General features: G+C 41.5%; 1 protein-coding gene across 2 annotated transcripts in view; it reads right to left on the reverse strand.

Annotated features, from left to right (window-relative positions):
* Positions 1-23,586, reverse strand: part of LOC122639711 (trafficking protein particle complex II-specific subunit 130 homolog) — a 104,314-nt gene that overhangs the window by 30,550 nt on the left and 50,178 nt on the right. For both annotated transcript variants that reach the window (XM_043832623.1, XM_043832622.1), the window contains exons 8-12: positions 19,190-19,351; positions 18,760-18,821; positions 18,474-18,564; positions 17,007-17,170; positions 15,288-15,498 (exon numbers count right to left, since the gene is read on the reverse strand). In XM_043832623.1, coding sequence (XP_043688558.1) covers positions 15,288-15,498; positions 17,007-17,170; positions 18,474-18,564; positions 18,760-18,821; positions 19,190-19,351 — 690 coding nt within the window. The remainder of the gene's footprint in view (positions 1-15,287; positions 15,499-17,006; positions 17,171-18,473; positions 18,565-18,759; positions 18,822-19,189; positions 19,352-23,586) is intronic.

Here is a 23,586-nt window from a genome sequence, read left to right on the forward strand (position 1 = left end):
TCCTAGTCTTGATCTACCCATTGCTGTTCGCAAACAAAATAGAAGTTGCACTCAGCATCCTATCTCAAACTTTGTGTCCTACAACTCTCTAACTCCTACCTTTCATGCTTTCATATCCTCTTTGTCCTTTGTCTCTATACCTTACACTTGGCAGGAAGCAATAGCCGAACCAAAATGGAAGGAGGCAATGAATGAAGGAATGCTTGCCCTTGCGAAAAATCAGACCTGGGATTTGGCAAGTTCTCCACATGGGAAGAGGCCTGTTGGTTGTAAATGGGTCTTTGTTGTGAAGCATAAGGCTGATGGTTCTGTGGAGAGATACAAGGCGAGATTGGTCGCCAAAGGGTTCACTCAAACCCAAGGAATCGATTATCAAGAGACTTTTGCTCCTGTAGCGAAGATGAATACTGTACAGGTCATCATTTCTTATGCTGTAAATCAAGGATGGGAACTCCAACAACTCGATGTGAAGAATGCCTTCCTACATGGAGACTTAGAAGAAGATGTCTACATGGAGGTACCCCTGGGTTTTACCACTTCAGAGACTCGGGGGAAAGTGTGCAAGTTAAAGAAGGCCCTGTATGGTTTAAAGCAGTCCCCAAGGGCTTGGTTTGACCGATTCCACAAGGCTATGATCGCATATGGGTATAAGTAGAGTAATGCAGACCACACATTGTTTGTTAAGAGAGTGGGACAGTAAGTTACCCTTTTGATTGTCTATGTTGATGACATAGTAATTACAGGTAGTGATGCACATGAGATTCAGAAGCTGAAAGCTTATTTGGGCACGGAATTTGAAGTCAAAGATTTGGGCAAATTGAGGTACTTCCTAGGGATTGAGGTTGCCTATTCAGCTAAGGGTATATCTCTCTATTAGAAGAGAGAATTGGGAGAATGCTTGAGTGATCGAAATAGATCATTCAGGCCCTTTATTTATAATAAATTAAAGTACAACTAATCAAAGTAAAAATAGGAATGCTGCCTCAGTCCTAATCCTATTAGGAATTCCTAATACAATTAGGAATACCAAAATAGAACTCAGCTGAGGGAAAAACAATAAAAAAGAGAAGCCCTAGTCCTAGCCGAAATATGACTAGGAATCTAGGAATACATAAATGTTGGAATATGGGCTTTCCGTGAGACATGGGTCAACCCATGATATATGGTCGACCCATGAGGTTGTTTTTTTCTATTTAGTTGTTTATTCCTATTCCTAGCTATACTATGATTGCCTAGTCAGCTAGTTAGAGTTAGAGTTCTAATTGTAATTGGTTTCTTATGGATTTACTATTATAAATAAATCGTGGAGGGCTCATTGCTCTACACAAGCCATTATTATCATTATTTCTTCATGGTATCAGAGCTGAAAACGATACCTGAGAGATAATTCTCACATCCCAATATCGATCTCTCTACTTGAGATTGAATTCTGCTCCCACTCATCTTCCCCTTCCTAAAACCCTAAACCCACCGAAACCCTAAAGCCTTCTCTCTTCTCTTCTTCTTCTTTTATGGAGGCGGTACTTTGAGGTGATCTCATAATGATCTAGTACCTGCCCATAATCTTACCTCCTTTCAGGTATTCTTTTTTTATGATCTCCAACAATCGTGAGATCCAGGTCTGAAGATTGAAGCTCTGCAGTTTATTTGAAGACCTACAGATTTTTTGAAGCTCTGCAGCTTATTTATATTTGAAGACCTGCAGCTTTTTTTATGAGCTCCAACAATCGTGAGATCCATGTCTGAAGATTGAAGCTCTGCAGTTTATTTGAAGACCTGCAGATTTTTTGAAGCTCTGCAGCTTATTTATATTTGAAGACCTGCAGATTTTTTTGAAGACCTGCAGCTTTATTTGAAGACCTGCAATTTTTATTCGAAGACCAGCAGATTTTGAAGCCCCGCAATTTTTTGAAGACTGCAGATTATTCAAAAACCTGCGGTATTTTTTCTTGTTGCGGACTGCTGCCACAACAGATTTTTTGTTTGCGGTTCTCGGTTTCGGCATTCTGCAGATTTTTGTTCTTCTCGGTTTTCTCGCACTATACATAAGCAGAACCAGTATTCCATCACAAGCCGAGAAATTTTTTTGCAGAAATCGATTTCTGCACTTTTTTGGAATCGATATCGCAATTTTCTTGGCTGTTTTTGTTTTGTGATCAATATGCCGATTGAAGTCTCTACAGTGGCTGGCCAAACTCTCGCACGAGGGAATCATCATGATTATCCCTCTTTTCCATCAGCCCAGTGAAGCTCGATGGCACCAATTATTTACTCTGGTCCACATCAGTTTTTCACTCCATTGATGCAAGGGGTTATAAGGGATATATCTATGGTACCACTGTCAAGCCAAGTGAGGCTGGTTCATTACAAGACAAGTGGAGTTCAAGTAACTCTCTAGTTATGTCTTTTCTTCTCAGTGCAATGACTCCTTCCATTGCCCGTGCCTATACACTACTTGATTCAGCCGCAAAAATTTGGAAAGCTGCTTAGGGTACCTATTCCCAGGTAGGGAATGATGCACAAGTTTACGATATTCAACGGAAAATTCATGCAACCAAACAGGGTGAACTGACCTTATCCAAATATTACTGTGAACTCCGTAGTCTATGGCAGGAGCTTGACTATTATGAAAACTTTCAGCTTGATTGTCCTTCTGATATTACCAAATTTCAGCTTAGAGAGGACAAATTCAGAGTATACACTTTTATGACTGGCCTTAATGTGGAATATGATCAGCTTCGGTCTCAAATTCTGAGTCGTTAACCTTTTCCCACTTTGGAGCAAGCCTACTCTTTGATACAATTGGAAGATACTCGTCGTTCCACCATGTTACCAACTACACAGCCAGAGAGATCTGCTTTAATTTCCTCTGGGGGTGGCTCTTATAATACTGGTACCCGTTCCTCATCTGAGAAGGAGCCTCTTAAGTGTACCCATTGTGGAAAAGAACGACATACTGTGGATTATTGCTGGAAATTGCATGGTCGGCCATCTGATTCATCTGATGGTCGTGGTGGTGGTCGTGGTCGAGGCCGTGGTCGTGGTGGCACACAGGCTCACCTTTCTGAAGCCACTGAAACAGCCCCTACTACTACCCTTTCTGCAGAGGAACTTGCTATTTTTCGTCGCATGATGACAAACTTTGGATCTCTTACATCTTCATCTGCATCTGCCTCTACCTCGACTGTGGTTCCCTCTTCTGAATCCAACCTTGTTTTCTCCAAACTAGGTATTTCTTTTGCTGGTCAGTGTGCTTCGGCATTATCTCATCCTTGGATAATTGATTCAAGAGCTACTGACCACATGACTGGTACATCTAATTTGTTTTTTCGTTATTCTCCTTGTTCAGGCAAAGATAAAATTAAAATAGCCGATGGTTCTCTTTCCTCTGTATCCGGGAAGGGGGCCGTCCATTGCTCTCCTTCTTTATCTTTGACCTCTGTTTTGCATGTCCCTAAGCTAACTTCTAATTTGCTTTCTATCAGAAGTTTGACCTCTGATCTAAATTGTAAAGCTATTTTTTATCCTTCACATTGTGTCTTTCAGGACTTGGGGACAAGGAAAACGATTGGAACTAGTAAAATGCGTGGTGGCCTTTATTTATTTGACGATGATCTTATCTCTGGTACTGCTGCTGCTAAGTCTGGACAGGCTCTTACTGCTACTTCCGCTGACCATCATTTATCTGAACTGCATCGTTGGCATCGTCGATTGGGCCATCCACCTTTAGGAACATTAGCTAAGATTTTTCCTATTTTATTTCAGCATTGTAATCCTCACTCTTTATTATGTGAGGCTTGTGTTTTTGCAAAACAAACTCGTTCTGTTTATTCTAGTTCCAATAAAAGATGTTCTACACCATTTTCTATGATTCATTCTGATGTCTGGGGTCCCTCACGTACATCTTCTATTTCTGGTTTTAAGTGGTTTGTCACCTTTACTGATTGTGACACACGCACCACCTGGGTTTATTTAATGCGACACAAAAGTGAAGTGTTCTCTTGTTTTAAAGTTTTTTATAGCTTGGTTCAAACTCAGTTCCAGGCCACCATTCAAACTCTTCGGAGTGACAATGGTCGTGAATATTTCGATGGGGCATTTCAGTTATTTCTTGCTACTCAAGGTATTATTCATCAAACCAGTTGCGTTGACACTCCACCCCAAAATGGAGTGACTGAATGCAAAAATAGACATCTCCTTGATGTGGCTCGCTCTATTATGTTTGAGATGCATGTCCCTTCTCATTTTTGGGGTGAGGCTGTTTTAACAGCTGCTTACCTTATCAACAGAATGCCCTCTCAGGTCCTTGACTACAGGTCCCCAATTGATCTTTTAAAGGGGTCTTCTTCATATATTATTCCGCCCAAGATTTTCGGGTGTGTTTGTTTTGTTAGGAATCACTATGCCCATGGTAAGCTTGATCCTCGTGGTCTCCGCTACATTTTCATTGGTTATTCTCCTACTCAAAAAGGGTATAAGTGTTATCACCCTACCTCTCGTCGTGTTTTTGTTTCCATGGATGTCGTTTTTCATGAGGCGGTGGCTTTCTTTCCCTCCTCGGCACCTCTTCAGGGGGAGTCTACACCTACTCTAGAAGATGTGCCGGTTACTATTCCACCTCCTCTAGATGAACCCATTGATGGTTACCATGTACCTTTAGATGATGATGTCCAGGGGGAGCAGCAGGTACAGCTAGAGAAAGACTTTAATCAGCAGTATTATAGAAAGAAAAAAGGGCAAAGACAGCCCACCACTGCAGTATTACCACACCAAGAGTTCTCCTCTGAACCAGGACCGAATGACACTTCCTCTGGTAATATCTCTGATCCTTTAGATCCTTCTCCTATTATTTCTGATCCATCACTTGACCTACCCATTGCTCTTAGGAAGGGAAAAAGGTCTTGTACGCAACATCCAATTTCACAGGTTGTTTCGTATGAGTCTTTATCCCCCTCATTTCATGCTTTTGTTTCCTCTTTATCCTCTGTTTCTATACCACAGACTTGGCAGGAGGCATTTGCAGATACTAGGTGGAAAGAGGCCATGGTCGAAGAAATGCAAGTTCTTAAGAAGAGTGGTACATGGGATCTTGTCACACTTCCACCACAGAAGAAGACTGTTGGCTGCAAGTGGGTATTTGTAATTAAACAGAAAGTTGATGGAACTGTTGACCGTTTTAAAGCAAGGCTGGTTGCTCGCGGATTTACTCAGACATATGGGATAGATTATTTGGAAACTTTTGCACCGGTTGCCAAGATGAATACTATCAGGGTAATTCTCTCTTGTGGTGTGAACTTAGGATGGAGTCTACAGCAACTTGATGTTAAAAATGCCTTCCTCCATGGTGAATTAGAGGAAGAAGTATATATGGATGTTCCTCCTGGGTTCTCATCTGCTGCAACTCACGGCAAGGTTTGTAAACTTAAGCGTGCTTTGTATGGCCTGAAACAATCACCACGTGCATGGTTTGGTCGCTTTCAGACGGCAATGTTGACATTTGGTTATAAACAAAGCAACGCAGACCACACCTTATTCATCAAGAAATCAGACAGCATTATAACTCTCCTCATAGTATATGTTGATGATATAGTTGTAACTGGAAATAACCCTGCTGAAATTTCCAAGTTGAAGACATATTTGGCCAAGGAATTTGAGATCAAGGATCTAGGCATACTTCGCTACTTTCTAGGGATTGAAGTGGCTCATTCTTCTCAAGGGCTATTCTTATCTCAACGCAAGTATACTCTAGATCTTCTGTCTGAAACTGGCATGTTAGGCTGTTCTCCTGTTGATACGCCTATTGAGGCAAATGCTCGTTTCCGAGACACTGATGGTGAACCAGTAGACAAAGGGAGATATCAGAGGTTAGTCGGGCGACTCATTTATTTATCTCACACTCGGCCTGACATTGCCTATGCTGTGAGTCTTATCAGTCAATTTATGCATGATCCTCGGTCTAATCATATGGAAGCAGTACTCAGGATTTTACGATACTTGAAGTCAGCACCTGGTAAAGGTGTGTTATTATCCCGTCATAATCATCTACAGATTGAGGCTTACACTGATTTAGACTAGGCTGGTTCCCCTGATCGAAAATCCACCACAGGTTACTGTACATTTGTGGGTGGGAATTGTGTTACATGGCGCAGCAAGAAGCAAACCGTAGTGGCCCGTTCAAGTGCAGAGGCTGAATTTAGAGCTATGGCTCTCGGTATTTGTGAACTATTGTGGCTCAAAACCTTGTTACAAGATTTGAGCATTCCTATTACTCTACCTCTGCGACTCTACTGTGACAGCAAATCAGCAATAAGTATTGCCCATAATCCAGTGCAGCATGATAGGACGAAACATATTGAAATTGACCATCATTTTATCAAGGAGAATCTGGATAATGGGACTATTTGCATTCCTTATGTGCAATCTGGAGACCAGTTGGCTGATGTGTTCACAAATGGATTAAGTGGAAAAGTTTTTCAACCTCTAGTGTGCAAGTTGGGCATGACAGATATTTATGCACCAACTTGAGGGGGAGTGTTGGAATATGGGCTTTCCGTGAGACATGGGTCGGCCCATGATATATGGTCGACCCATGAAGTTGTTTTTTTCTATTTAGTTGTTTATTCCTATTCCTAACTATACTATGATTGCCTAGTCAGCTAGTTAGAGTTAGAGTTCTAATTGTAATTGGTTTCTTATGGATTTACTATTATAAATAAATCGTGGAGGGCTCATTGCTCTACACAAGCCATTATTATCATTATTTCTTCAAAATAGAATAATAACATAAAATAAAAGGGAAAAAGACCAGAATACCAACCGTATATCTTAATACTCCCCCTCAAGTTTGAGCAAAGATATCAAGCATGCCCAACTTGACTAGGTTAGGATGAAAGACCCCCTTGGTGAACATATCAGTAAGCTGATCAGCAGACTTCACATAAGGAACACAATAAAGCCTTCCTTTAACTTTTCCTTGATGAAATGTCGATCCACCTCAACATGCCTCATGCGATCGTGCTGTACCAGATTATGTGCAATACTAATGGCAGCCGTGTTATCGCAATACAGCATCATAGGAAGGCGAATAGCAACGCCAAGATCTTGTAGCAAACCTTTTAACCAAAGTAGCTCACAAATACCATGTGCCATAGCACGAAATTTGGCCTCAGCACTAGAACGGGCCACCACATTTTGCTTCTTGCTACACCAAGTGACAAGATTACCACCCACAAAAGAACAATAACCAGAAATAGACTTACGGTCTGGAGAACCTGCCCAATCAGCATCAATATACGCCTCAATGCGTAGGTGACCATGAGGAGCCAAGAGAATTCCTTTCCCAGGAGCGGACTTCAAGTAGTGAAGAATCCGAAGAATAGCCACCATGTGTGAAGTATAGGGATAATGCATAAACTGACTGACAAGACTAATAGCAACCGCAATATCCGGACGAGTATGAGAGAGATAAATCAACTTTCCCACTAGTCTTTGATATCGCCCTTTATCAACTGGATCACCCTCCTTTTCTTTGAGACGAACATTTGCATCCATAGGAGTATCTGAAGGACTGCATCCTAACAAACCAGTCTCAGTTAGTAGGTCTAGGACATACTTTCATTGGGAAAGAAAGATGCCTTTTGAAGATCTGGCAACTTCAATCCCAAGAAAATACCTTAGTTTTCCTAGAACCTTAATTTCGAACTCTTGGCCAAGAAATGTCTTCAACCTGCTGATCTCAACACTATCATTGCCAGTGACCACAATATCATCAACGTAGACTATCAAGATAATGAGTTTTTCGCCTACTCTCTTGATAAAGAGAGTGTGATCTGCATTACTCTGCTTGTAGCCTACGGAAACAATTGCTTTGTGAAAACGGCCAAACCATGCTCGAGGGGACTGTTTCAACCCATAGAGAGCATGTTTCAATCTACAAACCTTGCCTCGATTGCTATCAGAAGAAAACCCTGGTGGAATGTCCATGTAAACCTCTTCATCGAGTTCCCCATTGAGGAAGGCATTCTTGACATCAAGCTGTTGTAAGTCCCATCCAAGATTAACTACACAAGATAATAGTACTCGGACAGTATTCAGCTTAGCGACAAAAGCAAAGGTCTCCTGGTAATCTATCCCATATGTTTGAGAAAATCCTTTGGCCACGAGACGTGCCTTATACCTATCCACAGTTCCATCCACCTTCTGTTTCACTACAAACACCCATTTGCATCCAACAATTCGCTTCCCTAGTGGAAGAGTCATAAGCTCCCATGTGTTATTTTTTTTCAAGGCGTCCATTTCCTCCATCATTGCAGCCTTCCACTTGCCCTCTGTAAAAGCTTCCTGCCAATTTTGAGGAATACGAACAAAAGAAAGCGAGGAAACAAATGCACGAAAGGATGGAGACAAAGCATCATAAGAAACAACATGAGATAAAGGGTGTTGAGTGCAAGTTCTCACACCTTTGCGAACAGCAATGGGGAGATCCAAAGAAGAAGAAGTATTACCAGGTGGAGAAGTAGGTTCCGGAGCCGGAGTTGGCAATTGGACGGGAACAGGTGTCACAGTGGATTGAAGCTCCCTAGTTCTGGTCTTATTCCTTAAACAAACCTTCAAATTTGTCACATCAATCCTTTGCTGAAATTCACCAATGGTTGTCTGGACTGGGGTGACCTCCCCTTGAGCAGGACTTGTGGGAACCTCCCCCTGTGCAGGAACATCTCCCCCTGAAGGAGAATGGGGAACCTCCCCCTGTGTAGGAATATCTCCCCCTGACGTAGCAGGAAGGGTACGGGTAGGCAGGGTAGGCATACTTGGGACAGCAGGAGTAGACTCCTCATAAACATGCCTAAGAGGGGGGTCAACCGTCAACACATCTTCACTAGAACTCTCCCCCTGAAGAGGTGGGGACGAATAATAGGAGAGTTTCGTGAAAGAGAACATCCATACTGACCATGGTACGGCGGGCAGGAGGATAATAACATTTGTACCCTTTTTGGGTGGCAGAGTAACCCAAGAAAATGCAGCGGAGACTGCGGGGCTCAAGTTTGCCAAGAGATCTAGTATCCTTAGCATAACATACACACCCAAACACCTTAGGGGGAACAATATAAAAGGAAGAGCCATGTAAAAGCTCAATAGGGGACTTGGAAGCAAGAACCCAAGTCGGCAACCTATTAATCAAATAGGTTGCAGTAAGGACAGCATCCCCCTAATAAAAGGAATATGACGGGCGAACATAAGGGCCCGGGCCACCTCCAAGAGAAGGCGATTTTTGCACTCAGCCACACCATTTTGGGCTGGAGTATCGACACAACTAGTTTGGTGTAAAATGCCATGGGCAGAGAGGTATCTTTGGAACTGACCGTCCATATATTCTATCCCATGTCACTTCTCAAAATCTTGAGAGAGGCATTAAACTGAGTTTGTCTCATTTTATGAAAATGCTGAAAACAAGAGAAGACTTCACTCTTGTTATGCATAAGGTATACCCAAGTGAAACGGGAATGACAGTCAATAAAGGTAACAAACCATCGCTGACCACGAAGAGAGTTCTTACGACTAGGGCCCCACACATCAGAATGAATTAAGTGAAATAAGGAAGAACTGCGTTTATTAGATATAGGATAAATGGAGCGTGTCTGTTTGGCCAAGACACAAGGCTCACAAAAAAATTCTTCCTTATTACAATCTTTAAACAAAGTAGGAAACAAAAGAGCTAAAGTGCCCAAAGAGGGGTGTCCTAATCTAGAATGTCATTGGTGTAATTCAAAAGAAAAAGAAGATGACCGACATAATTGGGAAGGTAAAGCTTGTTGCGGTCCATCATCAAGGAGATACAATCCACTATGCAGCCTACCCAATCCAATCGTCCTCCCCGAGTCTAGTTCCTAAAAGACACAATGAGCAAGAAAAAAAGTCACTTGGCAATTTAAATTTTTGGTAATACTACTAATAGAAAGAAGGTTAGTGCAAATCTTGGGATGTGCAAAACAGAGGATAGAGTAAGTGAGGGAGAGAAACTGATGGACCCCTTGCCTGAAACAGAGGAGAGGGAACCATCAGTCACCCGAACTTTATCTTTCCCAGAAGAAGGGGAATATGTGTAAAAAAGGTTAGAAGAACCTGTAATGTGATCAGTGGCACTGGAGTCTATAATTCAGGGAGAGGAGACAACCGATGCACAGTGACTAGCAAAAGGGATACCTGAGCGGGCAAAGTGGGAACCTGATGGTATGGAATAACCGGCAGGAACAGATGTAGTGGAAGACTGTAACATACGCCGGAGAGCTTGGAACTCCTCCTGGGAGAAACTATTGTCAGCAGTGGGTGCCGGAGCTACACTTTCAGTGTGATTGGCTTTGTTTTTAGGTTTAGCACGGCCACGTTTAGCCTCAAAATCAGCAGGCTTCCCATGTAATTTCCAGCACTGAGCCTTAGTGTGATATAGTTTATTGCAATGTTCACACTTGACAGGCTCCTTTGGAGGGGCAGCAGCAGTAGCAGTGGCAATAGCAGTAGAATCAGAAGAAGTAGTTTTAGAACCAGCAGCCTGTAGGGCTGATCTTTCAACAGAAGGACCCAACATCTTTGCAGGCTTGCGGCCCGACGTGTTTCCTCAGTAAGAACATAAGAGAAGGCCTGCTCTAATGTTGGGAAAGGCACCCTACCAAGAACTTGCACACGGATTGGATCATAATCAGCATTGAGACCAGCCAGGAAGTCATAAACACGAAACTTATCCACATAGGCTGAATAAGCAATAACATCAGTAGCTATAGTGGGCTGGAAGGGGGCATAGTGATCCAATTGTTGCCACAGACTTTTGAGGACAGCATAGTACTTAGTCACGGACAGATCCTTTTGGGTAGTAGAATGGAGAGTCTTCCGAATGTCATACACCTGTGCATCATTCCCCAATTGTCCATAAGTGCCCTTAGCAGCAACCCATATTTGTGCAGCCGTGTCAAGAAGAAGATATTGGCTGGAAAGCTCTTGGGGCATGGAGTTCAATACAAAAGACATAACCATAGCATCATTGGCAGCCCATCGGGTCTTGGCAGTGCCTGCTTCAGTAGGCTGTTTGGAGGTGCCATTAAGATGCCCACTGAGTCCCCTACCAGCCACAGTCAAGGAGAGAGATCTGGCCCAAATGAGGTAATTTGATCCATCAAGTTTAATAGATGCAGCATAAGGGAGAAATTCTGTCCGCGGCTGAAAATCAACTCCAGAGTTGGCCGTGGTCACTTCTGAGTCCCCCATATTGCAGACAAAACAGTGGCATCAAAACAGAAATAAAAAATTGATAGATGAATGAATCCCTTAGGCAGCAACAAGCAGCCCCAAATCCAAAATCGATATTTAGGGTTTTGAGTAAAACCCTAGAAGAGAAATCGAGTGAGATTCAGGGGTCTTCAAATAGAGATTGAGAGGTCTTCAAACAGGGAGAAAATACTGCAGAATCTGTCTTGAAAGTTGATGCAGATGTATTCAAAACAACAGCCCACACAGAGAGGAGAAACAAACCCGATCGAGAAGTAGCACGTTTTTATTTTTTTTTCAAAAACCTGGAGAGGAGATCGATATGGATAGATGCCTCAATGGTGGGAAGAGAAACAGAGACAGCAACTGTCCAGAAAACCTGCAGTGTTGGATCCCAAGAAAACCAGCTTGAATTGCAAGGAGAATCTGATCTTCAACAGGGGAGAACTCCAAAAAAAAATTGCAAAAGTGTGGGCAGCAGCTATCGATCCAAAAACCTTCTTAAATCATCAATTGGTGAGGTGATAATTAGGGCAGCATCTATCTCACAGATCACCTCATTAGATCTGCCCTAATTGGAGAAGAAAAAACAGAAAAAAAAAAAGTGAAGAAATTTGAGTGGGGGGTGGGAGGGGAATGGAGATCGAGTGGGAAAAAGATGGAGAAGAGGACAATGGAAGAAGGGGGGGGCTAGGAACCAGGCTAGATCAGAAAGACCTGTTTTGATACCATATTAGAAGAGAGAATTGGGAGAATGCTTGAGTGATCGAAATAGATCACCCAGGCCCTTTATTTATAATAAATTGAATTACAACTAATCAAAGTAAAAATAGGAATGCTGCCTCAGTCCTAATCCTATTAGGAATTCCTAATACAACTAGGAATACCAAAATAGAACTCAGCTGAGGGAAAAACAATAAAAAAGAGAAGCCCTAGTCCTAGCCGAAATATGAATAGGAATCTAGGAATACATAAAACAGAATAATAACATAAAATAAAAGGGAAAAAGACCAAAATACCACCCGTGGTGGTATTCTGGTTTTTTTTTTTTTTTTTGGGTGAATATTCTGGTATATCTTAACACTTTCTCTCAAAGGAAATATACCTTGGATTTATTGAAAGAAATAGGGATGCGTGGGTGTAAATCAGCAGATACCCCTCTGGAGCCCAACACACATTTGAAGAGTAAGGAAGGTGAGCTAGTGGACAAAGGCAGCTATCAGAGATTAGTGGTCAATTGATTTACCTCTCACATACCCGACCAGACATCACATTTGTTGTAAGCCTTGTCAGCCAATACAAGCATGATCCTCACTCTTCTCAATTGGAAGCAGCATACAAAATTCACCGTTACCTTAAGTCAGCTCCAGGGAAAGGAGTATTGTTCTCTCCACACAGCCATCTCCGAATAGAAGCGTACACTGATGCAGATTGGGCTGGCAGTCCTGATGATAGGAAGTCCACATCTGGCTATTGCACATTTGTTGGAGGTAACCTAACTACTTGGAGAAGCAAAAAACAAACTGTTGTGGCTCGATCTAGTGCTGAAGCTAAATTTCGAGCTATGGCACAGGGAATTTGTGAGCTTCTTTGGCTCAAAGGGCTTCTTCAAGATTTGGGGATGAGTGCTGATCTTCCTATGCGACTCTACTGTGACAGCAAGTCAGCAATCAGCATTGCTCACAACCCGATCCAACATGATCGGACCAAACATGTTGAGATTGACCGGCACTTCATTAAAGAGAAGCTGGAACAAGGAATTATTTGTATTCCATTTATTCAGTCTAGTAAACAGTTGGCTGATATCCTCACCAAAGGTATCAGTACAAAATTGTGTTTTCTATTATTAGCAAGTTGGGCATGTTTGATATGTATGCACCAACTTGAGGGGGAGTGTTGTAATATGGGTCCAAGGGTAAATCTGTTCGTGGAGGTATTCTTGTATGTGGGTTTTAGTCCCACATTGCTTAGTTGTAGTTTTGTCATATGATTCCAATATTATAAATAAAGGCTGGGCTATGATCACATTGATCAAGCCAGTATTCACGGAATTCCACAACAACGTTTAAGGAATTGAGGGGAGACTTATGGAAAGATTTAGAGATTGCAAGAAGGATCTCCATATGGTTTTTATTGACCAAGAAAAAGTTTATGACAGAGTCCCTATAGAGTTTATCTGGCAAGTACTAGAGAAAAGTGTTTCAAGTAAATATGTGGACATAATTAAAGATATGTATGATGGTGTGGTGACAAGTGTAAGAACTGTGGGGGGCCAAGGTAGTGAATTACCAATTACAATTGGGTTACATCAAGGATCAGCTTTAAGCCCTTATTTGTTTGCGCTCATCATGGATGATTTAACAAGAGACATTCAAGATGAGGTTCCTTGGGTGTATGATTTTTGCTGATGATATTATTTTGGTGGATGAGACAAAAATAGGGATTACCGCCAAGTTAGAGTTATGGAGATCAACTTTGGAATCAAAAGGTTTTAAAATAAGTAGAACGAAGACGGAGTATATGGTGTGTAACTTTGGTTACACTAGGACGAATAATGAGGTGGTGAAAATTGATGAGGGAGATTCCGCAAAGTGATTATTTTAGGTATCTTGGCTCAATCATAAATAAATAAGGTGATATAGAGGATAATGTTTCACAGAGAATTAAAATAGGATGGATGAAGTAGAGAGGTGAGTCCGGAGTGTCGTGTGATTGGCGTATTCCTTTAATACTAAAAGGAATTTTTTATAGGACAGGCATACGACTGGCTATGATGTATGGTGTGGAATGTTGGACAGTTAAGAAACATCATATAGATAAATTCAATGTAGCGGAGATGAGGATGTTGAGATGGATGAGTGGCAAAAGCAAAACTAGGAAGGATAAAGTAAGGAATGATCATATTAGAGCTGGTTTGGGAGTAGCTCCGATACATGATAAGCTACTAGAAAGTCGTTTGAGGTGGCATGGCCATGTTCAATGGAGGTCTTTGGATGCTCCAGTACAGAGGAGTGATTTGATTCAGATTGAAGGAACTAAAAGAGCCAGGGGCAGACCTAAAATGACCTTAGGAGAAGTGGTGACGAAAGATATGCATAGTTAGGCCTTGTATCAAGTATGACCTCAAATAGAGCTGATTGGAGGGCAAGGATCAATGTAGCCGACCCATTTAGTTGAGATAAGGCTGAGTTGTTGTTGTTGTTTAAGGAATTGGGGGGGAATTGTATTTTTGTCTGCTCGTCATGCTTTCACCGATCATGTTTGGAATCCTTCTCCGCCCCCCGCCCCCCCCCCCCCCCAACCCAAAACAAAATGATATAAGCTCATTATTGATGGTAGCTCCTCCAGCAGTCCAGGACAAGCTGGTGGGGGAGGTGTCCTATTGGTACTGTGACTCAATTATGTCAGAATTTGAAAGCAGACATTAAGGGTTTGGAGAAAGGAGATTTCCCTTGAACGTGGGTATTTGCATATGATCATAGAAGGTGATTTGAAGTTGACAATTTGATGGCCTCAAGTTCAATCAGGTAGTCCTCGGAAATACATCCATTACACCAGGATGATCCCTATGCTAAAACTGTGAGTTTTCTTTTGTTTGGAGGATGCAGTCTGCCATCTCAATAGCTGACGAGTTGGCTAAAGGTGGAACTACTAGGGAAGCTTTATATTTGGGCCCTCTTCCTGCTGTTTAGTCCCTGTTGAATGCTACCAACCATTGTAGGCTATTGTTGTTGTATTATATTATCCTTGTATTCCTTTCTTCATTTTTCAAAAAATTCTGTCATTAAAAATAAAGGAAGGGATTCATGATCCCTGTGAGTTAATTTGTGCACACATGCGTGTGCACGTGTGTGCATGAATGTTGTGAACCTGATGGTATGCACATGGTTAATATTATCAAGAAAACAACCTTAAGTACAAGCAAATAATAGAAAATGAGTCATGCAGGAAAGAAAAATTTTCAGTATCCAGAAAAAGAAAATTATCCAGCAAATTTCCTACGTGTAGCCAGATTGTATGATACTTGCCTCAAAGTCCTCCACAGATGATAAAGACTTCCATAAATCAGGATCAGAAATTGTTTGGTGCAAAGCATGCTCATCAGCAACATGAATTTCTGACAGTCTCATAGGGCGATCAACTGAGCTCTCAAAATTTCCGGGTGAAGAGTTGGTTCGCGACATAGAACTCACATTTCCTTTTGATTGCAATACCCTCAAAGATGAATCTAAACCTGAGCTGCCAACATATTAACCACATAAGGACTCATGAGAGAAAAATAGATAACTACAGATATTTGTGCAACTAATATTACATCTAGTTTAAGCTCTCTTTGGATTTATTTCCAGTTCTATATCTCATTTTTTTGGGTGTTTGGTATGATTTCTGGGACCTATTTCCATTTCTAGAAAGTAGAAATTTGAAAAATAAGCAGAGACTTCTTTTTTTTTTCTCGGGCAAAAACCAATTCTACTTATTTGGCACTAATGTTTAATGACCACGTGCATATAAGGCTTCTAAAGAGGGTATAATTGTCATTTAATGTCTTTATAAAAGAACTAAAAATAAAACAAGCCGAAGAACAATGGACTGTGAGGTGTGAGAAATGAGAGTTCAATGCTGCAACTCCCAGAGAACGATTCTCACTCCAACAGGTACATACCACCGTCTTTCTCTCTCTCTCTCTTCCCCGCCAGTTTTTGGGATGATACACTGCACTCGCTCCAATAGTTAGATACCATTCTTTTTCTCTCTCTCTTCACCACCAGGTTTTGGGATGGAATCCACTGCAGATCATCGCCTGATTTCTGTACTCCTACCCCCACCAGAGTTCGAAATTTTTCCGAAATTACCAAAATGAACAAAATGATTATTGAAATTTATATGCGAAATTTACCAAATTTTCACCGAAATACTTCGGTTTCATCAGAGAGAAAATGGGGGAGAAATTCGAAATTTTGAACCATGCCACATTCTACAAATCCTCTCCACAATTCTGATTCTTCAAGCATTTTGTATTCTCTCTCTCTAATTAATGACACTTGTCTTTGGATATATTCCCAGGTAGGAGGGTTGAAAAGTTGGATAAGATAAGCCATTACCTTCATTAGCCAGTCAGTCTCGAGGTCAGCCAAGCTCTCTAATAGTTCTCTGCAGAAGCAATGCTGATCATCGAGATACACGACTTAATGGTTCAGTATCTATATACCTGAATCTAAATTGTGCCTCCTAAGAGTGCTAAAAGAAACAAATTTAGGGATTTCCATACGAATCTGTCTGCTAATAATCTTATAAATTGTAGTTGAAAAAAGATGTTTGGTAGCTATTTGGAATGTTCTACCATTCCCATGTTATTTTAGTATCACTCCTTCAATCAAGTTGGGTTTTGTGGTCTTGCCTACCAGTAGAAAAGACTGACTTCAGGCTTTTAGGCAGCCCTATCAATGGGCTGCCTACCAATGGACATGTTGAGAAGGAGAAAAAGGTCAAGTCTGTTCTCAGCTCTGGTTGACTCTGTCTTCTCAGCTTCACCATTTCATGAAATTATCCAAAAGAGATGCGAAGAGAATAAGAAACAAGAATAATTACCCAAGCGAGTCTCATTTGAGAATTTGTTCTGTACTGCATAACCGAACAATTTCTCAATCTGGACCAAAAATTGTTTTTCAAAATCTATTTCTAGAAATAACAGAAAACTAGAAATAGAATCATTCCAAAGAAAGCCTTAAGGTTCACTTGTTCATTACCCATCGGTAAAACCTGGACGACCATCTAACATTTCAAACAGATTTCCAACAGAAAGTGAAGCCCTCCGCCGATTAGCCTCCCTTAAAAGTACAGAAGGTTCTAAGGGCAAAGGTTTCCTCTGGATGCCGAAGTGCTTGACTCTGGAATTTGCTTGAAGAACCGTCTGAAAGATAAAAATGCATGGAACAACAAAAATTAGATTTGGTACTATCAGATGAAATCATCAAGATGAAAACTGGTTTCTAAATACACAAGAGCTGCAGCAGCTTTCTTGAAGAACACAAACTTGAACTGACAATAATTATGAGGAAACATTAAATATTTCATACAACAAGAAAAAGTACTGGGTAATAAGGTTTGAACTCTGCAATGCAAAGCATATTTGTGGCTTAAAACAACTATGGTACTATGGAACCTGACTGCAAACCACTACAAAGGAAATCTTTGAGTGTGGGAACTGATAAAATTATAAGATACAGGTTTTTAGCTACATCTATAGCTTTGGCTGTGGAACTGGATCTATTATGTCACATCTTTTATAATAAAGGTGAAAGAGAGAGATGCAATAGCATAATTGCAGCTGCAAATTGTAAAGTTGTTGAAGATCTGGACAGAGAGAACAGAGCCCTAAATGATGATGTAATCAGAGATTTTGAATGGAGGGGACGGTGTGACATCAGATAACTTCCACTCCCCATCCCCTAATTATTTTCTGCCCTCCACCGTTCCCTCCTCTCTAACCATCCCTCCCCTTGTCTTCCTCCTTCCCTTCTTCTTTGGGGTAATAATCCACAACTCTGGATAACATAGATTTATTTTATTTTCCTTTTGGGAGCATTAACAGAGAAAAGAAGTATAGTTCAAACAACCATAATACAAAATCTCATTTCCGGTAGACCATTTGGGTCAGACCAAAATGAGCAAAATCTGAAATTTCGCCAAAACAGTGTATTTTTTCCATGAGTTTCACTTGGCCATTTCAGGGGAGCAAATGACCGAATTGAGCGAAATTTTTAACCTAAATTTCAACGCCATAGTGCATTTTTTAGATCGAAGAGCGAAATTTTCTGCAAACCAGTGCTAGTTTTGGGTTTTGCCTCCTATTTCGTCTGACATGTCAAAACTAGCAAAATTTCAGTGAAATTTCAGCAATTTTTTGAACTATGCATACAACATCTCTGTTTACAGAATTAAAAGAAAGAAAAGTATGCAAAGAAACAAGAAGAACATCAGTATAAAATAATCATATGAATCATCTGAGTCTGCATTCAATGATAATAGGGTATCTGAATCAGCTTGGCTCCAATTCAATAAGCAACCGCACAGTTCATGATTTGGATCAGCACGATTTAAAAACAGAAGAATTTACATCCAGGAAGGATGCTGTCCACAAGGAAACATACTGGATTTGCTCCCTTTCCTCATTTGTTTTAGCATAGACCACATATCTAAACTGAATGACTTGCCTTCTCTTTTGCGAGGACCTCAGATGAAGCATCAGGGGGAACTAAAGGCCAAACTGCTGGCTTGGGCCAAGGCAGCATGCTCAGTGCAGCACTGCTCAAGAAAGCAACACATATAAGCATGTGACACAGAATAACATAGTACACTACGCAGTAAGAAAACAGGAACAATAGAAAACACAAATTTTCTGGCACTATCGACAAAATTAACATCATTTTTTATAAGCAAGCAACCATGTAAGGCATAGTGAAAAGGAAAAGGGGTGTGAACTGGGAACTGAACTTATACCTGTTAACAGGACTTCTTTCTATATCTGTTCCATATCCAATCAGATACGCAAGCCTCATAAACTGCCAAATTAAAAAGCACTTCCATTAGATACAGCAGGCTGTAGAAATCTTGATAAAGAAGGATGAATAATGGATTGGTTGACACTTGAGATAACCATCTTGAAATTCTTGACAAGATTAAAATTTGTTCCATTCCAAAATGACAGTAATAATGACAACAGCTCACAGGAGCACATCACTACATCAGTGTATCCAGGAAAGTTTATGAATACGAAAAATTGTTTCTTTAACACTAGAAATTTCTCAATTTCTGCTCTCTTGAGCTACCTCTTGCTTAGTGTTTCATGTAATGCCACACATTGTCCAAGATTATACAAGACTGGATATGCAATTCCATAACTGCAGTTGTTAAGCACAAAGTAATTTACCTTAATCCGGCATAGTGAATATAGATCACCCTGGAGCCTGTAGAACTCCTTTTCCACATCGGGTGCCAGAGTTCTATCATTATAATGAGAAATGGTGGCATTGATTAGCGCCAGGCAAGCAGTTATCACCCAGACTTCCCGCATACAAAAGGGTAGGGTATTCTGCAAACAGCTCCAGCTATGAAGAATTAAAAAGCATAATACAGAAATTTCTTACCTTGAATTGAAGTTGAATAAGTATTAACAAATATTCTCACCACATGATCAAACCATAAATGGGACCAGATCATGGGTCACAGCAGCAGTCAATCTGCGGGGATGTAGCGCAGGTCATGTAGGTTTGAGCTTAATGCTTTTGATACAAGATTAATTTGTTATATATCGAATAGTTGGAAAAGAAATATTAATGAGCACCACAAATGAGATGGTGGCCCAGTGGGAAGCAATGCATTAAAATTATAATGGATTTAGTGGTCAAGTGAGCCAACAACGATAATATAATATTCTTTGATATCTGTATAAAATGTCAATGTCTTACAGTGTCTCCAGGTGCCCCATTGGTTAATGGTCCAACCATCCAGGTTATATTGTCTCCAATATCCAGGATTGTCAACAGCTTCAAGCAAAACTGGTGATGCTGGAACTTTCCCATTGGAGTTCAGGCATCAGTGGGACTGATCCTTCAAAAGATCAAATTAGAACCTGGTTTCTAATTGGAGAGTACTATATACCTGTAGGCCAGAAATATGGGAATAAATTTGAAGTTATTTTCTTTAGTTACTGTTAATGTCTAGAATCATTGTATGCATGTAAAGATAAGGACAAGGACTCATCCTTAACTAACATAACTTATTTGTAATCCAAATCCTCTCTATAAATAAGAAAGGCCTCTGTCATTATAGATAAGCCAAATCATTCTCCCACATTCTAATTCTCAACTTGGTATCAGAGCCCAAAACCCTTAAGAGTTTTTTTTTTTTTAATAATCTGCTGCCAGTACGGTCACCATCACAAGATCTCCAGCCAAGCATGGTAGACTGAACATGCTCCGACGTATGTCGCACCATGCCTGACCCACTAACCTCCACTTAACTCTGCTGACCACCAAATGTTGCACCACTGCTGCCGCTTACTCCCTGCCACCAGTTACCTATCGTTAGGCTCTGCCGGGCCTCCTAGGTTGCTGACGCCCCGCTGCTAGCATCATCAGCCCCTATTTTCCCTGCCTCCATCACTACCTGACCCCCCAGCGGCCCCGCCTGCCCTAGCCGGGCCTCTGTGGTCCCCCCGACATCACCGCCAGGCCCCGATGACCTCAGCTGGCCCTTTGCTAGGCCTTCCTGGCCCCTGCTGATGACCCGCAGGCCCCTTGTCCTTTGCCGATGCACCGCCAGGCCTCCCAAGCCCTTTTGCTCTTAGTTGCCGCCCCACCAAGCCTCGCTTAGGCCCTGCACTCTCCACTAAGCCCCGACAGTCCCCTGCCGCTTCCTGCCTAGGCCCCGCGGCCTTGACGCCTTCAACCTTGCTAGCTCCAATTGGTGCTGGATTTTTCTTGCATGCTTCTATGATATGGTAGACATAACCAGACCCTATTTACTTTCTTGTATCAGTTTTTCAGCAGCCCATTACTTGCCTGTGATTACGGCTCTATGACGGAGAGTAGCGATATTGGCACTTCCTTAAGGGGACTTGGGGGTAGTAAGGTGAGTCATGTTGGGACTCATGGCCATAACCCATCCCTCCCACCGGGTCCGACAAAGCTAAATGGGTCTAATTACCTTGCCTGGTCAAGGGCATGTGTACTGACTATTCGTGGTAATCATTTATCCAGGCACCTGACGGGTTATATCCCTATGGTAACCGAAGGCACTGCAAACTACCTGGTTGGCCAATGATGTACTTGTTATGTCCAACAGCCAACAACAACAACAAACTCAGCCTTATCCCAACTTAATGGGGCCGGCTACATGGATCCAAAAAAAAAAAAATAGGTAGGAAGAGAAAAGAGGTACAGCCCAACACATCGGAAGAAACTTTGCTAAATGGGGTCTGCGACATGGATCCTTGCCCTCCAATCGGCTTTGTCCAAGGTCATACTTGGAACAAGACCTAGGCTATGCATGTCCTTCCTCATCACTTCTCTTATGGTCATTTTAGGTCTGCCCCTAGCTCTTTTAGCTCCTTCAATCGGAATCATATCACTCCTCCTTATAGGGGCGTCCGTAGGTCTTCGTAGAATATAACCATACCACCTTAAACGACTCTCTCGGAGTTTGTCATTGATCGACACAACTCCCAAGTCTGCTCTTATATGTTCATTCCGTACTTTATCGTTCCTTGTTTTTCCACACATCCATCTTAACATCCACATCTCTACTACACAAAGCTTATCAATATGACACTTCTTAACTGCCCAACATTCTGCCCCATACATCATGGCCGGTCAAACCACAGTCCTATAGAACTTTCCTTTAAGCTTTAAAGGAATATGTCTGTCGCACAAGACTCCGGACGCACCTCTCCACTTCATCCATCCACTTTAATTCTCTGTGAAACATCATCCTCTATGTCACCTTATTTATTTATGATAGACCCCAGATATCTACATTAATCACTTTGCGGTATCTCTCTTTCCTCAATTCGCACCATATCAGAGTATCCCTCACAGTGTGACTAAAATTACACCTCATATATTCCGTCTTCATTCTACTAATCTTAAAGCCTCTTGTTTCCAAGGTTGACCTCCAAAGCTTTAACTTAAAGTTAATCCCTTCTTTTATCTCATCCACCAAAACAATATCATCGGCAAAGAGCATACACCATGGGACCTCGTCTTGAGTGTTCTTGGTTATATCGTCCATGATAAGTGCAAAAAGGTAAGGACTTAAGGCTGAACCTTGATGTAATCCAATCGTAATTGGGAATTCCTTGCCCTGACCTGCCACAGATTGAACACTAGTTACCACACCCTCATACATATCTTTAACAACATCCACATATTTACTTAACACCCCTCTCTTCAATAGAACATGTTGGATTATATCTCTAGGGACTCGATCATAGGCTTTTTCTAGGTCAATAAAGACCATATGGAGATCCTTCTTACTATCTCTATATCTTTCCATGAGCCTCCTCAATAAGTAGATAGCTTCTGTCGTGGATCTACCTAGCATAAAGCCAAATTGGTTAATCAAGATATGAGTCTCTCTTCTCAAACGGGCTTCAATAACCTTCTCCCAAAGTTTCATAGTGTGACTCATTAGCTTTATGCTTCTATAGTTATTATAGCTTTGGATATCACCTTTCTTTTTGTAGACTGGGACTACAATGGTTCTCCTCCATTCATCTGGCATCTTCCTTGTGCTCATAATCTTGTTAAACAGGCTGGTTAACCAATAAACCCCACAACTTCCTAGGGATTTAAAGCTTCTATTGGGATCTCATCTGAGCCTGGTGTCTTGCCTGTTTTCATCTTTCTTAAGGCTTCTTTAACTTCCACCACACTAACCTTTCATACATATCTATGTCGTGTGGTGTCTTGTTTACGAGTGTAACCTTATCCCAAAGTTTCATAGTGTGACTCATTAGCTTTATGCTTCTATAGTTATTGCAACCTAATGCACTTCTTATGTCCATTCTCCTCAATTCCATGGAACCTATAATCAACTCTAGCTTTGTTCTTATGAATTCTGCAAAGGAGTTATGGGATGTCGTGCAAGAGACTTATGCCCATACTAGTAATTATGCCTTATATTATTCCTACTCCCTCTGCTCTGGTACTACTCCTACAAGCATGGGGTCTTCCAGTGCTAAGTTTGTCCTCGCAAGGAAACTGTTAAATGTGACAATTGTGACAAACCTCGCCACACCTATGAAACATGTTGGAAACTTCATGGTCGTCCTAAAGTAGGTCATGGTGGGAAACAAAGCTCTACTCACTACACAGCACATCTCTCTAAGACTACTGACAACCTTCAGCTTAGAAACCGCTCCTCCGGCCTCCCACGCCTACCTCTGCATCTACAGCACCTTTCTCTTCGGATCAGCTACTTGCTCTTCAGCGCATGATGTCAGAGCTTGGGACTACTCCTCCTATGCCTAACCCTAATCTACTTCTCATCTCACCAAGTCAGGAATTTTTCATGTCTCTTCCGGTTCTAGTCCTTCCCGGCTCCTTGATTCAGGAGCATTAGATCATATGACTAATTCCTCAGACCTGTTTTGTTCATACCTGCTGTGTTCGCGTAAGGACAAAGTTCGAGTTGTTGATGGATCCTTATCATCCATTTCTGGTAAGGGCTTAGTTAAATGTTCTCCTACTGTATCCTTGTCCTCCATTCTACTTGTACCTAATCTTTGCTAATTTTCTTTCCATTTATCATCTCAGTAAGTCTCAC

The sequence above is a fragment of the Telopea speciosissima genome, chromosome 9 (assembly GCF_018873765.1).
Source record: "Telopea speciosissima isolate NSW1024214 ecotype Mountain lineage chromosome 9, Tspe_v1, whole genome shotgun sequence".
NCBI classification, from domain to species: Eukaryota; Viridiplantae; Streptophyta; class Magnoliopsida; order Proteales; family Proteaceae; genus Telopea; species Telopea speciosissima.